The sequence below is a fragment of the Candoia aspera genome, chromosome 3 (genome assembly GCF_035149785.1).
Source record: "Candoia aspera isolate rCanAsp1 chromosome 3, rCanAsp1.hap2, whole genome shotgun sequence".
Classification (NCBI taxonomy): Eukaryota; Metazoa; Chordata; class Lepidosauria; order Squamata; family Boidae; genus Candoia; species Candoia aspera.
The window spans coordinates 52,974,688-52,990,930 of NC_086155.1; the positions used below are offsets into that span (position 1 = coordinate 52,974,688).

General features: G+C 38.6%; 1 protein-coding gene across 1 annotated transcript in view; it reads left to right on the forward strand.

The window, feature by feature from the left end:
- The window catches only part of KIF21B (kinesin family member 21B), an 86,497-nt gene that overhangs the window by 28,898 nt on the left and 41,356 nt on the right, over window positions 1-16,243 (forward strand). Inside the window, exons 2-7 of the mRNA XM_063297698.1 lie at window positions 4,845-5,067; window positions 7,010-7,192; window positions 8,384-8,533; window positions 13,277-13,411; window positions 13,754-13,921; window positions 15,693-15,808. Of these exons, the coding sequence (XP_063153768.1) occupies window positions 4,845-5,067; window positions 7,010-7,192; window positions 8,384-8,533; window positions 13,277-13,411; window positions 13,754-13,921; window positions 15,693-15,808 (975 nt within the window). The remainder of the gene's footprint in view (window positions 1-4,844; window positions 5,068-7,009; window positions 7,193-8,383; window positions 8,534-13,276; window positions 13,412-13,753; window positions 13,922-15,692; window positions 15,809-16,243) is intronic.

Sequence of the window (16,243 nt, forward strand, 5' to 3'; positions counted from 1 at the left end):
AGAGGACCATTCAGAAGCTCAGGCTGGTTAACAATGAAGCAGTCTGCATGGTAATGAGTTCTTCCCCTTTTACCCATGTCAGACCATTACTGAAAAGTTGCATTGGCTGCTGATAAGCTTCTTGGTACAGTTCAGGGTGCTGGTTACCATCTATAAAGCTCTGTATAGTTTGGGATCTGATTATTTTTCATATTACTTGTTCCATGTGGAATCTGACATTTGGTGAGAGTTAGAAAATGCCAACGAAAGGGAACACAGAGACTAGTCTTCTTTTTTTTACAGCCTCTGTCCCCTGAAATAGCATATGCCTGGAGACAAGGATAACCCCATCTCTTTTGGGAGATGATTAAGAGCTGGCTTTTCCACAGGGCATTTGAGGATGGGGCAGATGTATGAATTTTGGCTGTTCCAGAAGTTGATAAGGAGGCTCCAAGTGGAAATAGAAAGATGCTTGCTTATTATTTTCTAATTTTGTGTGTTTTTAAACCTAATTATTGGAAGTAGGAATTGATAGCTGCTAAGAATTTTGGGACTGAGGCAATATAAAAACTCACATAAATAAACAGATAAAATAATTAAACTAGATGGAAAAATACAGAGAGAAGACTTTAAAAAGTATTTTGATTTGCAAATAGTATTGTCTGCCATTAAAAAGTACATTTTGCAGTGGGGAAAAAGGGGAAGCACATGGGCTCTCAAGCCCCACTCCATCAGTGTATGCTTTGTTTATCTTGTATGGTCTTAGCAGAAATGCTGTAAGGTCCAAATCCTCTCAATAGTTCCACTGCTCATTTTTTTCTGATCAAACATGGATTAATGCAGACCATTTGGGGGCAGCACTAATGTTCTTCCTGAAGATATCGTGGTATTCTCTAACTGCGAGGCAAGAAAAAGTATTTGCTGATTTGCTTGTCAGTCTCAGGCTTTTCTCCAATTATTTGGGCTTAATTGATCTTGTGCTGGTCACTGACTGTATAAAGATTATCACAATATGCATGTAACTGATCAATTTTGAAATTGCTCTGCACCTTCTCAGTTTTAGTCCTCCTGGTTGTATGATTCCATTCAAACAGGAGTCATTAAGTCTTTTGAATACTGGGGTTCAGTGGCATAATAAAGCAGGAGCAGGTACAAGTCATACATTGGCCTCTTTCTCTCCATCCTGCCTGCCTGTCTGTCCTGGCCAAAGTGAGGGGATTTTCTGATCAGACTGACAAGTAAGGGAAGCAAGTAGTCCTTTGAAAAGAGAAGGTAAAGCTCTTAAGAAAATCCATCACCCTTTTGTTTTAGACTGAGAGTTGTTAGGCATGATACTATTCCATCTGCTTGTGAGAAGGCTTTTAATTTAATTTCTGTTTATGCAGGAATAATTTTAGGATGTATCCTCCTGTTGCAAGCAAATTTAGAGCAAAGCCTAGGTTGAATGGGAAATCCTAGGACGAAAGCCTTTCTGTGGGGATCTTCCTGGATGAGAAGTACTAGTGGGGGTGAGAAAAGAGAAAGCTCCTTTTTGGCCTCTGGTCTAAAGCTTTCCCTTTAAGACCAGAGGCCATTTGTGCCTTGGATGCCAGCCCAGTTGGTTCCCCTCTCTATAAATGTTGGCTTTTGCTGATGGAGCTAAACAGCTAGGCCATTGTATATGTCAAGACCACTGGAGAAAATGCCTGAGTGGTGTTTTATATAGTGTGTCAGTGTGCTCCCTTTTAGGGTTGCATTTCTTCCTCCTTGTCCTCCTCCGCCTGCAGAGAAATGGTTGTCATGGGGACCGCTGCTCTTCCATCCTGCTGGCACAGAATGGAGAAGCCTCCCAATTTTTGCATAGTGTTCTGCCTATCTTTTGTAAGCTGAATTTCACATTTGCAATAATTGTAGATCAGATAAGAGTTAAAATAAAACATCCCTACCACTGAGACGAAGTAAGGTTTGGAGCTACAACTCAAGGTAAAGCGGGAATAATGTAGGTTGATCACATAGAATGAATAGGCCAGGCTGTTACATAGATCTTTACTAGATTTGTTTTCCTGCTGGATACTGATCAACTAAGAGGAAGGATAGGTAAAACTCATCAAGGCTAACTAGAATCTTAAGTAAGAGAGGAGCAATTTACAGAAGTTATAAAATAAATAGTTTTACATCTGCTGTTGTTTCAACCTTCTCTGATCCCCTTGGACAAATCTGCTTTGACGGTATGGACTCTGAAAATACAGTATCTCCCTGACAAAAGGGGAGAAAGATGAGCATTGCAACGAGTATTAATCCTTCTCTGACTTGGGACCATTAAGTTGCAGGGAGATTTGGAAGAGTAATAGCTTTTTCCTAGTCTAATAGAGTAGCAATCAAGGGGGGGCCTTGCTCAGTTTTTTTTTGGAAATCCATTATAATTTGTGTTATTGTTGCCTTAGCCTTATAGTGTCCATGGTACAGTAGTTATGAATTTAGGAGCAAACCCAAATAGATGACATTTTCCCTCTTTATTTAATTGCCAATTAGAATAATAATTATTCTGAAGAACTTTTACAAGCTGGATGCCAACTCACTGAAACTAGGGTTTTGGTTTTTTGCAGAGGATATTATCTTGGCACTCTGAATGCTGCATGTACCTGATGTTATCACATTTGCTCTTACTGTTCCACTTCCAGATGCAAAACAAGTCTGTCTTCTAAAGCATCAACCTGATTGGCATTAGTTGTATATGAGCCTGGCTTTGAAAAAAAAATGACTACAGGCAATTAGCATTTCACTGCAGAAAGATGTCATGCTTCTGTCACAGTTGTATAATAAGGGCTTACTTTAAAGACAGACAGTGTTGGTGAAAAGACTGAAATATAATTTTGCCAAAGTCAATAAGGTTTTTTCCCTATTGGCAAAATGATAAAAAATAACAAATAAATAAATAAAATGCTAATCTAAACAGAGGAAATGAATTGGTAGCATCAGCAGCTTTAAGCAATGATACATTTTTTGGAAATTAAGTAAAAAAATAAAAAAAAACATGAACAGCAAGGACTCATTTGGATTTTAAGTCAACTATATAGGTTAATAACTGGACTTGGTATAATTTCTGGCCTGTTTTTGAGTTCCTCTGAATCCTAATACTAATAAATAAGTGTTGAAATCTAGAAGCACATCTGAGTTTCAAATGCTTTGTATCTAATATTAAACCTGAGAGAGTTCTATGTATACAGCACTCCTAAGATTTGGTTTAAGTCTTGAGAGATACTTTAAGTAATATTCCTGAGTGGGCAATGCTTAGTAAACCTTTTTAATTCCTATTGCTTCACTTTGTGAAGAGGTGAGTGAACAAGTGATTTCATTGTCAGGATACCAAAACAAGCCACAGTGTGACACTCTTCCCTTACTGCCTTCTAATGCTCCCAGCCCAGTCACATCCAGATTAAGGTCCTCCTAGTCTGTTGATGAAGTATTTCCTCCTGCAGAGAGAAAGGGGGCAAATACAGGAACAGCTTGCCTTTACAGACTTTTGTAGGCCTGTAATGCCTTTTTTTGAATAAAGCTCTTTGTGCTGGTGGCATTCTTATACATCCACTAACATATGACGTGCCAGTTTAATGATACTTGACAGGTCACGCTAGTGCTATTTCCAGGCATCTTGTGACTCATTATGCCTGGGTTACATTCAGAATAGCTTAATTCCTCCAATCTCTTTATGCAAGGCTGTCAGTTCTTCAAGGTGTAGATGGTGCTTGGGGACCAGGGAGGTTGAACATCCTGGGACTGGAGGGGGAAGTTATGAGGCTGCTTATTGAGACATATTGATTCTACTAGATCTGTTCCTCACTGCCATCATCGGAGTGTCTGTGCTGAACCTCTTTGACTTCTCTGATTAGCCACTGGAGTAGACAGCAAAATGAGATAATTTTCAACCAGCATAAGCCTTTATATTAATGCATGAAAGGCTGCAATCTAAAAAAACTTCATTATGTCCATGTGTGTCCAACGTCGTGTATGTGCCCAGCAGGATTTTTGATGGCATCTTGGTGTACTTGTCCCACCGCTCCCTTTGTGTTACAAATGGCTTTTTAACTCTCTCTCCCCAACCTCCCCTCCCCATAATTTTTAAGAGTATTGTGATGTCACATTAATTTTTGATGTTACCAAAACCAACTCCAAAGCCTTGGCCACATGATGTCAGCTGAAAAAGAACAATTCAAGTGGCAGCTGGGGTACAAAATTGCTTGGCTCCTGTATGGGCACCGAAATGCTTGTCATAGATCCTCTGACCAGTTTCTTCTGGTATATCATTTACATTGCCTGCAAAGTTCCGCCAAGGGGATGATTTGTCTTAATTGTCCCTCTATCTTTTTCCCTCAAGGGATCTTGATGCAGAAATACCTTATTCTGCCTCCTCTCACCCTCAGTTAACTAGTAATGACACATTGCTTGCTGTGTGCAACTTAATAATAGATAGGGTTGTCATAGACAAAGTACCTTCTGCATTTCTTGGCCTTTCTGTTAACAGTCCCTCCTCCTGCCCCATATCTCTGTATGTGTGATATTTAATCTGTCAACTGCAGGTAAATCTGCATGTGTCTGGTCTATGGAATCTGATGCTACCATGCATCTATAAGTGCTTGTAGCACTACAGTAATGTTGATTTTAATTTTTTTCAAATTCATTATTCTATTATACACAGATAATATGAGGGCTTTTATTTATATCTAATTAAACTTACATGTATGCAACTTCATGAAAATCTCTGTGGCTGTACTGTTTATGCCCTAGAAAAGCTGTCTGATATACTGTCTCCTCATTTTCTCCAGTACTTAAGTCCTATAATTCCTTAAAAGAAATTATCTTCTCTGCTCCCCTTTTTTTCCTTGCAGGATCCGTCCTCAAATGCCAAAGGAAAAGATTGAAGGATGTCACATATGCACATCAGTGACACCTGGAGAACCCCAGGTACTCCTGGGAAAGGACAAAGCATTTACCTATGACTTTGTCTTTGACCTGGACACTTGGCAGGATCAGATCTATACAACCTGTGTAAGCAAGCTGATTGAGGGCTGCTTTGAGGGCTACAACGCCACTGTGTTGGCATATGGCCAGGTATGTGTCTTTTTCATTCTCTTCACAGTTTCTGTCATCAGCTTATCTGAATGGGATTAAAGTGGCCATGTTCCCTGCTTTACATAGATCAGGAGTACTGTGTTTTATGTGAAATCATCCTCTGTTTGAGGGCTTGTCCAGCTAAGTTCAGTTTAAAGATAATAAAACCCACCAGCAAAGAGAGCATGGAGGCCCCTTAGATCATAGTCTTTTCCACTAGAGTAAGAGGAACTATACTTTTGTTTAAAATTTAGTACTTAATTACATAGGTGTCTCTCTCTGTGTATCAAGATATGCACCCTTTTGTCTTCCTCTTTAACTGGTACATTTCTTCTTGGGATATGTGTAAAAGTAACTATAACTCTTAGTTAAGTATGCAGTGGCCTTGCCACAAAATAAGATAAGGAGTAGCTGAGTTGTTGGGGACGCGGTGGCGCTGCGGGTTAAACCGCTGAGCTGTCGATCGGAAGGTCGGCGGTTCGAAACCGCGTGGCGGGATGAGCTCCCGTTGCTCGTCCCAGCTTCTGCACACCAAGCAGTTCGAAAACATGCAAATGTGAGTAGATTAATTGGTACCGCTTCGGCGGGAAGGTAACGGCGTTCCGTGAGTCATGCTGGCCACATGACCCGGAAGTGTCCTATGGACAACGCCGGCTCCAAGGCTTTGAAACGGAGATGAGCACCGCCCCCTAGAGTCGGACACGACTGGACTTTACGTCAAGGGAAACCTTTACCTAGCTGAGTTGTTAGGTAATAAAAAATTTAAAGCCCATTAAAGCTACCCACTGACTGGTATAAATAGTGGACTAAATACTGTTGTACCAGTAATGTATCCTTTCCCTAATTCCAAAGTCCCATTTTCATCACTATTTCCAATGCCCTGAAGAATTTCTCCATATAAAAGAAATTCTTCAGGGCATTGGAAATAGTGATGAAAATTGGGACTTTGGAATTAGGGAAAGGATACAGAGTAAATGCCAGAGGGAAAACCAAAGATACTTTTCCATGTGCAAAACTTGACTTACAGAAAACGTGCTACAGTAGACTAGCAGTTATCTCTGTAGAGTGGGGAATAGTTGAATTTCACAGTGCAAATAGACTTAAGGATGATATATTTAGGTATATATCCAACAAATCTCTTCAAATAGTATAGAGGTTTCCTGATCCATCCCATGCATGTAATTCCATAAGTTCCAACCCAGCTTCTGATTGGCTCCAACAAGCTGTAAAATGTTTGGATTAAAAAAGCAGAAAAACCAAAATATTTACACACAGACACAGAAACACACACACACACACCACCATTTTTTTTCTCTGATTATGATGGAATTGCACCCTGTGCCCTGGTAAATGTAGTCCTTTACCGCCACATCCCTGTCTTGGGCCCCCAGATCCTCAGTATAATATGGGCTTACTTCAGCTAACTAAAGTAAATTTCATAGTGATATCCTGTGATCAATCAAAGAGCATATTTGTAGCTCAGGGTTGAACTGTGGAGTCCTTGGTGTGAAAAGCACTGAAGATGTTGCCTAGTCTGGCAATGAAACGTCTGCAAGAAAACAACAAGGCTCACAGAGCACCAAGGACTCCACAATTCTGTGATCAGTTGAATGATCAACAGAACTGTCCTAACTAACAGGAAACACACTGAGATAATGACTTGGTCTCTAATATTTATTACTAGTACTTAACAAGAATCCTAAGAAACTGAGGAAGCGTGGGAAAAACCCAGCCATATAAACCCCAAAGGTTAAGGCGGTCCCGATCTGTGTCTCTTTGAATGGCTGAACAGTTCCTCAGTGCTACGCATGCACTTGACAGTCTGGGTGGGAGCCCCCTGCTCGCCATCCTTACTCATGACAAGAACATACCAAAGGTACATGCTTTCTTATCCATTTTGTTCTGAGGCAGTTCCATGAAATACTTGTTCTACTATCTTTAGACAGGTGCAGGTAAGACTTATACCATGGGCACTGGTTTTGACATGAACACTTCTGAAGAGGAGCATGGCATAATTCCACGAGCCATTGCCCATCTCTTCAATGGCATACAAGTGCGTAAGCAGGCTGCACAAGACCAGGGGGTCCCCATCCCAGAGTTCAAAATCAGTGCACAGTTTTTGGAGGTAAGTATATTGATGTTATGTGGAGACTGAGTCCTGAGACAAAAGTGTTTGGAAACTCAGTGATAAGTATGACTGAATCTGGAAAGTGGTGTGGAATTTCTCTTTTTCAGTGCCTGGAGATAAATAGTCAACAGTGATATATCTGAATTCAAATACAAATTAAAGCATGGGGCATTCTTGTATAGTCTTAACAGGTGGCAGCTTCTGGCGAATACGCCTAGTTAATAGTCAAGCCTGGTTAATATTTGGGTAGGAGACTTCCAGGGAATTCTATGGCTGTAGGCAAGACTGAGAAGTTAAAAAGAAATCCCAGAAGGCCACGGAAAACTATTTCTATATTGCTGCTGTACCCTACATGGTACCCAGGAAGCCACCAGAAGTCAATCTTGACTTGAGGAAGACATTATCTTTACCATTCTTGTATATACAGTATAAATAGATAAGAGCAAAGTAGCATTTGTCTTTGAAAATTAAGAAATATAATGCCTGTGAACAGAAGAGAACCCTTACTGGTACTGGACCACTTGAATCTGTAATCTAAGTGTTTATTATACACAGAAACCCATTAAAGACTGTATAATTCCTGGCAATAATTGTAAGAAAATACAATAAAAGAAAATACAAGTTATTCTTGTCATAGCCCTCAGATCTCATTAGTTTTTAAACACTCTTGAGATCTGAGGACTGTTGCATGAATAAATGGTATTATTTACTTAAGATTCTGTTTCTGGCTGCTGCAAACTTAATAAACATAAAATTTGTCTCACTGTTCAGATTTTTGTTGGGCTTTTAGGGGAAGGATGTATTTAATTTAGTGCTGTACCTCTCCATGTTTCACTCTCTGTAACTTCCTGTATCTCACCCTTTAATCTTAGTCTCCTTTAGGTTTATCCCAGTAACAAAATGCCTTCCCTATAAATTCCTGTAAGAAGAAGAACACCACATCTTAAAACCAAACAAGATAACAATTTCACACTATCTATTATAACTATAGAATTTTAAACTTGCTCATTCTCATACAGGCCTTTTGACACTGTAGTCAGCATCACGCTTTACCAAAATAAAACACTAAGCTTTGATCTTCAAACATTTGCGTATCTAAAGGTTTACCCATTTGTTGTTGTTGTGGAGCAGTTTAAGAAGCAAAACAGTAAGTTCCCCAGTAATTTGTTTTTCTGTTTCATTATTCAGCTATACAATGAGGAGATCCTGGATCTTTTTGATAGCACAAGAGACCCTGAGTACCGCCACCGAAAATCAAACATCAAAATCCATGAAGATGCCAACGGTGGTATCTATACCACAGGTGTCACATCACGTCTCATAAGCTCACAAGATGAGGTAGGTGATTACACATTTTGTACATAAGGTCTTACTCCTATGTTTCATCTTACTGAACCTGGAGCAGCTATTATTTTCTTTTTTTTAAAGTAAATTTTTTTAGGTTTCAAGAGAAGAATAAAAACTACAAAAAAACAAGGAACTACAAAGAAAGGAAAAAAATCTTTAAAAGTTCGGAAACACAAGAGAAAATTTTTTCAAATTTACAAAAAGATGTGGCTTCCGACTTTTAACAGCAAGAATATACAAAAATTTCCATAATCAATCTCTTACTCTATCTTAAACCAAAACATTATTTCTATAAGTCATTCCACTTTAACACTTAATAAAAATCACTAAGTGCAGTTACTCCTCCCCCTTATATTAAAATAAAGAAAAAAAAGTTGCTATAAACCTCCTAAACATCTTTCTCTCCTCCAAAAGATAAAACATATTTAATTATTCCCTTCCTAACACTATTCTATACATTTCTGTCTACTAGAATAAGAATCAAATTAAAAAGGACAAAAGTTGTCTGCTATTATACTTAACGGTACAACAATTTTAATAATCCCAATCTTAATAAACCCAAAAAACAAAACCAATTCAAAGCAGTAATTCCATATCTTTAAAAGGGAATAATATCAATCAAATCCTTAAAGCAGACCAGATGAACGTTCTTCAACCCTTATCCCACTTCGAAATAAACCAAAGCAGTTACATATCCCCACAATGCGCACAAAGCTTTTTTCTTAAAAAAAAAATCAAACAGCCCAACTGCTCCCCTCAAAGATTCCAGGTTCTTTTCATGGCATTCTACCAGGAGATCGATTTTACTTATGGTTTGCAGATCACTCTCTCCCTTAGATTTCTCCAACTCCAGTATCCAATCTTCATCTAGCATCTTGATAAAAATCCCAATCTCAGTTTAAAAAAAAAACTTTCTATTGCTCTTAAATTCCTCAATTTCATCCACCACATCCCCAACCTGATGGCACATTTGAGATCTCATATTTTCCACAATGTCCTGGATATCTTGCATAAAAGCTTGATAGAAGTCAGAAAAAATCTGTTTAAAATCCTGGTGAAAGTCAAAAAGAATCTGTTTGAAATCTTCCATGTCTCACTCAGTAGATTATGGCACCCCTAGGAGTTTAACCAGTGAAAGTCGAAGATATGGAAGAGTTCCAGAATGTGTTTACACAAGCAAAAGTGAGATGTGAAGACAGTTCTCAAGGGAAAGTAGAAGCAGAAAGCTGAAGATTCAAATCAGCTGATTCTGCGTGTAGGAAAATACATCTTCAAATTTAATACAAAAATAATAACAGGAAGACAATTGTTTCCTCTCAATCTTTGGAATTTCCTTTGGAAGGAAAACAAAATCCAAAACTTAAAAGAATTTTTTTTTAAAAGTAATCCCAAAAATAACATTAAGCACCAAGAGAACCAGCTTCTCCTTGCAGTAGAAAGCCTCTCTTGGGGTACATATACTTTAAAAAAAAATACAAATTGCTGATTTAGAAATGGGGTGGCCGGTCTTGGTGTCCCTTTAAGGCTACAGCGCGGCTTGGAAAGTGATAAAGTCTGTGCCTCCCAGCTGGTTTTTACCAGTTGAATGTGAAACACTGTTTGTGATCTTCTGGCTGCAAGCAGCCGTCCGGAGGACAGATGGAGTGATTCCAGGTATTCTCCTTGATCCGGAGAATGTTTCTGGGCTTCAGGAAAACCTTCCTGAGCCCCCCAAAAATTACCACGTTGTCAGCTCCGCCCACTGAACCAGCAGGCACAGCCATTCAGTCCACCATTCCCACCGGAAGCCCCTATTTTCTTATTCTCTGTTCACAGTCACTAAAACAGAGTACGTTCTCTTCACTTTACCTATAAAGGCAAAAAAACATAAAGTCTCCTTCAAGTCAAGCTGGACACATAGTGACTTCATGGACAGTTTTCTTAACAACAGTATGGAAATTATTTGCCATTAACTTTCTTCTCATATGTTTTTAAACGTCCCAGTCTAGCTTACAATCCTGGTGTTCCCTAGTAGTTTTTCACCCATCCAGCCAAGCTTATCTTCCAAGTCCAGACGAGATGTTACTTACTCAGTTTTACCTATAAAATGCATCTAAAGACTGGGGTAGCAAATTCCACTTTCCTACCATTACAACAAAGTGGTTTAGGTAATGAAAACAAAGGTTTAATTGAACTACAGTAACTGATTTTCAGCATGTATGGGATTTTGAGATTAAAATTCTTCAGCTTTATTTGAAACTTCAGCCTGGTTGCATTTGGATTTCACTAAAGCTGCTAACATTCTATCCAGCAAAGTTTAATTGCCATGCATTATTTGGATGGTGTCCATAACTGAACCCATTTTTCAATTATAAAAAATCTCTCTTCATTTGGCTTTAATAATGTGAAACATCATCTTTAGCTTTATGGCTCTCCTTCCATTTCCATTTTTACTTTTTGCAGATGACCAAATTGTTACCCTCATTATGTTCTAACTAGAATCTGGCTGATACTGTGTATATGTTGATTGGTTGGATGTATTTCTTATTTTTAACAGATAACAAGCCTTGGAAGCTAAAATAGGGAATGAAGAGGGTGGGGTGGGAAAGGGACTGCTTCAACTTTGTCCCTCCAATTACTTTCCATCTTCAGTTAAAAGATAGAAGCCCCATAAATCTTCCCTCTTACAGACAAAGCAGCAGTTGGCAAGTTGTTTTATTTTTATTTCATTACTTCAATATACATTCCTATCCTGGGAATTTCTGTGAAGAATCATCTATATGGTTTTGTGATAAATATAAAACAAACAAAGAAATGGTTTCTCAATATTAAGACAAAAATACACACCATTATTCAAAGCCTCTTAAGAACTCACAAAATGTATATGAAGCAAAAAATGAATCAAATCATGCCAAATATTCTTTCCATAGCCAAAACCATATTAAGAAAGCCAAATTCCTGTTCTTGAGTGCTGTTCTTCTAAAAGACACTGAACAGTTGCCATGCTCAACTGCAGCCTCTGCCAACCTGGTGCACCGTTGTTTTGTTGGATTTCAGTTCTCATGTTATCTGGGGAAATCCAACATACCTGAAAAGCATCAGGGTGAGGAAGACTGACACTGTGAATTTATACATATAGATCCTTCCTTCTTTCATTCAAATAGCGATAATTTTCTTGGTCTAGGATCTTTTTCAGCAGACTGAATTGCTAGGTGCTTCGGATTGGTTTTAGACCATTGCATGGCAAATCCTAATATTTCCAATCAAAAGTACATCAGGCTTAGAAGATAATAAATAATCAGTCATACTTAATACTGAACCCTAGAAAGCTCAATTTTAAAGCAGCTCAATTATATGTGTACGTATGTATGCTTTGAATCTCAATTTTTCCAGTATTTTTTCTCCATTGTCAAGGGATTAGCGATTTAAATGTGTTTTTCCCATGTTTATACAAGGGGATATAAAAGCTCTGCTGCTCCATACACTTTTTTTTTTTTTAAATCTAGCCTTTACCATCCAATTTAATATTTAATAATTTCACCCAATGAAAAATTAATTTATTTTGCTATAGATTTTAATTTTCTAGGTACAGTGTTCTTCATTTAATCAAAATTTTCAGTGTATATTGTCAGAATATTTAGACCTTTGTTTCAGTGTAGAAATCAAATGAAATTGAATGGCCACCTACCATGTTCATTTGGATGCTGATTATTGCAGAAATGTAAAGAAATTACTCTTCTGCAGGAAGTTCTTTTAAGTGGGGAAATGCAGAAAGAACCTGAAAATCTCTATTCCAAGCTCTTAAATATTGTAGTCACCTTTCTTTTCATTTGCTGAGTCCTTAATCTTTGGGCTTCTGAGGACTATGAAAGATAGTCCTTCAGCCCTTGAGAGAAATTCTCTACTTTTTTTCTTCAACCTTGTCCCACATTTGAAAAGCAATTTGACCCACCATCTGAATTTGTCAGGCTTGATTATATAACCTAGTAATAGACAATTCAGATTTCTGTCTTAGGATTTTTGATTCAATAAGACTAATTTTATCTAATAAGATTTGGACTGAACACATACGTTTTCTATATATTTATTAACAATTATTTTGTCCTTATTTTAAATTATATCTCACCATCCCATACACATTTAAATATTTAAGAGTGAAATGAGCGTTTGAAATGTGTACATAAATCACGGGAGCATAGCTGCTAAGAGTATGTGCTAACAAAAGTTCCTTCAAGAACCCTTTCAAGTCAAATATCTTCAGATTTCATCAGATTTGTATTGCTGTGTTATTTTGTTGAAATACATAAACAAAATAAACAAAATACATTTAGCAAATTAACAAACACATTCTCCTGTGAAAAATGCATAACCCTTCTGTGCAGAAGGAAACCTCGTTCAGTAGGGTGCGCAGCATTAAAATCTAAATTACGTTTGGGCTGAGAAAATTATTTTGAGCTGAGAAACAACAAGAGAGGAAAGGACTAAACAGTGCTTCCAACACTTTCTTCTTCTAACTACTCTTCACTTGGAGACCCCTTTTACCTGGGAGAAAGATTTAACTGCATGTAGCTTCTAGTTCAGCTGGCATTATTACTGTCTTGTGGCAGGTAGAAGATTTTTGCAAGGGTTAATGAAATAGTAAAGCAGCTTATTTAAGCAGGATGGGGAAGTAGTACTTTTCCTTTACATATGTATATGTGGCAGGGGGGGGCACTTGCACCTGAGCTGAAAATATAACCCCATCTCTCACTGCAGCTGATCCAGTGCCTGAAACAGGGAGCTCTATCCCGAACCACAGCCAGCACCCAGATGAACGTCCAAAGCTCCCGCTCCCACGCTATCTTCACAATCTACCTTTGCCAAATGCGGGTCTGCTCTCCTGTACACTTGGTAAGGACCTAAGGGGGGAAGCAGGGATCAGAAGGGATCACGTCCCTTCTCCCTTTGCCCTCAAACGGAAAGGGTGGAATTTTTGGTTGGCAGAGATGTAGTTCAGGAATTAGAGACACAGCAAGAACTTTGGGTGGATGTGGGGAATGAGAACTTGGGAGCTTGAATCAATCTCTCATAATCTCAGAAGAGGAAGCTTGGCTTCTCATGTCAGCAACTAGTTAGTTTTGTGGGCATATCTTTGGTTTTGTGGCAAAATAACCCTAGTTGATATTTTGTATGGTGCCAGGCGCTAGCAAATTATGCCTTGACACCTGATGCTGTGACTTGTTCTTACTGCAGGTGAATGGAGACACAAACAGTCTCCTGGAGGGATCCCAGCCTACCAGGGAATATGAGACACGAACAGCCAAATTCCACTTTGTTGATCTGGCTGGCTCAGAGAGGTTGAAACGAACTGGTGCCACAGGCGAGAGAGCTAAGGAAGGGATCTCTATCAATTGTGGCTTGGTACGGTGGCTTGGTTTTAAGACTGAATATAGTATTTTTGGTTGTAGTTTAATTGTGTTCTAAATATGCAGTTTTTATTTTATTATTTTCTGCTGGTGGATCTTGTATTGTGGTGTTTGCTACCGTGAGCATTCTTGCTTGGATGGAATGGTGGGTTATAAAACAAATAATAAATGGGCGGTGCTGGATGTGAGGGAAGGTAGGCCCCATAATATCCAGTCTGGCTTCTTGTGACTCTTGTACAGCCACCAGCTTTGCTCCCCAGACTCTCACAGTCATTTTCAAAAGAGTCCTCATTACAATCATCTCAGAACATAAAGAGCACTAGAATGCTTACTAGTGCTCTGTCCAGTTGGTGTAAGGTTAGTGCAAAAATGTTCAGCCAGCACCCTGCCTCTCATTCTCACTTCATGCTGAGTGATTTAAAACACAGCCAGGAACTTGGAGGACAAAAAGCAAAGCAGCCCATTTGCTCAATCTCTGAAATACTGAGGAACAATTGTGGGTTATTGGCTGTATGGAGGGGAAGAGTCAAGGAGCTGGGAGGTAGGATGAGGTGAAAGTGCCTCCCAGTGGGTGGCTGCCCACTCCTAAGTTCTGAAATCTGTGGCATAAAACTAATAATGTGGTAATTCCCTTTGTACTATAGCTGAGCCAGAAGATAATCAGCTGTGCTGCTCAAACAAGACTATGGTACATGATTGTGCAGGTGTGGAGACAATCCAGGAGCAGTGTAAAGTTCTCATGTGGAAGTGCCCTTTGTAGTGTAATCTCTCCACAAACTTGGGTTTGGTCGTGCTGATGTAGAACTGAGCTGTTTATAGTATGCAGATTGTCTGAATGAAATATATTGTGTATTGCTTCTGGAGGGCAGAGTTCTATTTACTGGAATAGCAAAAGAATAATTTGGTGTTTAGGAAAATATGGGACTATATTTCTGTTACCCGTCAGCAGCTTTGACATTTAGTTAAAGGGCTGCTTCATGCATTTCTTTTTCACATTAGATCTAAGGCAACTGCAGGATACATCTGAAAATATAAAATATGAATGTGACATTGACTTTTGGAAACATGCATCATACAGTACACTTGTTGCAAATTCTTTGTAATGTGTTTTTAGCATCAAGCAGTATTATCTGTTCATGACCATTTCACACACTGTAAATTAGGTGTTATCTCTTACAAAGTAGTGAAATAATTAAATAACAAAAAGGAAATGGCACATAAGAGACAAGAAAGATCAGTAGCCAAAGTAGTAGTGGTCAGGGTCCTCCTGGAAGTAAAAGAATTAATGAAGGAGGAAGCACAGTCCACTGGAAGTCATGTGTAAAACATAAATATTTGATCAATTTTTTTTTGAGCCATGGTTTTTACCATATACATTTTCCCCACAATTGTGAGGATTAGGAACCTGCATTTTTAATGAGAAGAGAATCTTTAATTGATGTGAGCTTCATGAAAAGGCAGTTTTATGTAGCTCAATGAAGGTTGTTTGCAAGTCTTGTTTGCCTGCCTTTTAACAAGAAAGTTCATACACTACACTCCTCTAATGGAAAAATTATGTCATTTTATCAGTCTGATCTTCCTTTAAGCGAGGAGAATCCACTTCCCAACCAATGTGTGTTATAATCTAATAAACAGGGAATGGAAGAGGGAAAACAGTTTGTTGCTCTGGTGGCTTATCTGAGAAGAATTTATGGAGTAACAGTTCCAAAATAAAGGGAATAGGAAAAGAAGGCAACTTATTACTGACCTGTCTATTTCTTTGACAGCTAGCATTAGGAAATGTCATCAGCGCCCTTGGGGATCAGAGCAAGAAAGCCTTGCACGTGCCCTACCGAGATTCAAAGTTGACTCGGCTTCTCCAAGATTCACTTGGCGGAAATAGGTAAATGGGAAGAGACATTAATAGAGCTTCTTATGCCAGACCATAAGTCTATATAAGCATTTATATGGCGTTGCTAGCATCGAGAATTTCAGACAAAAAGACTGCCAAATAATGCATAGCTATCAATGTGCTTAATTAGAGATCAAGGCAAAGCCACCTGAAGTATTTGAAGGAATGAATTTTTAAATACATCACAAGCTTAATTTTTTCACATGTGATTATTAGCTGCTATAGTGTAGATGGTTATATAATATGCCTAAGATGGTTTTCATCCAAATGTTGGCAACTGAGCCTCCTAACATCAAATTCTTATGACCTTGTCCACTCACTTTCTAGCCTGTTTTAACACCTCTCTTTTTTCCTTCATGCTCATTATTAATCGAGACATAATTTTTTGGATTGGAAATCCTCTGCTTTCTATTCATTATTGAGTGG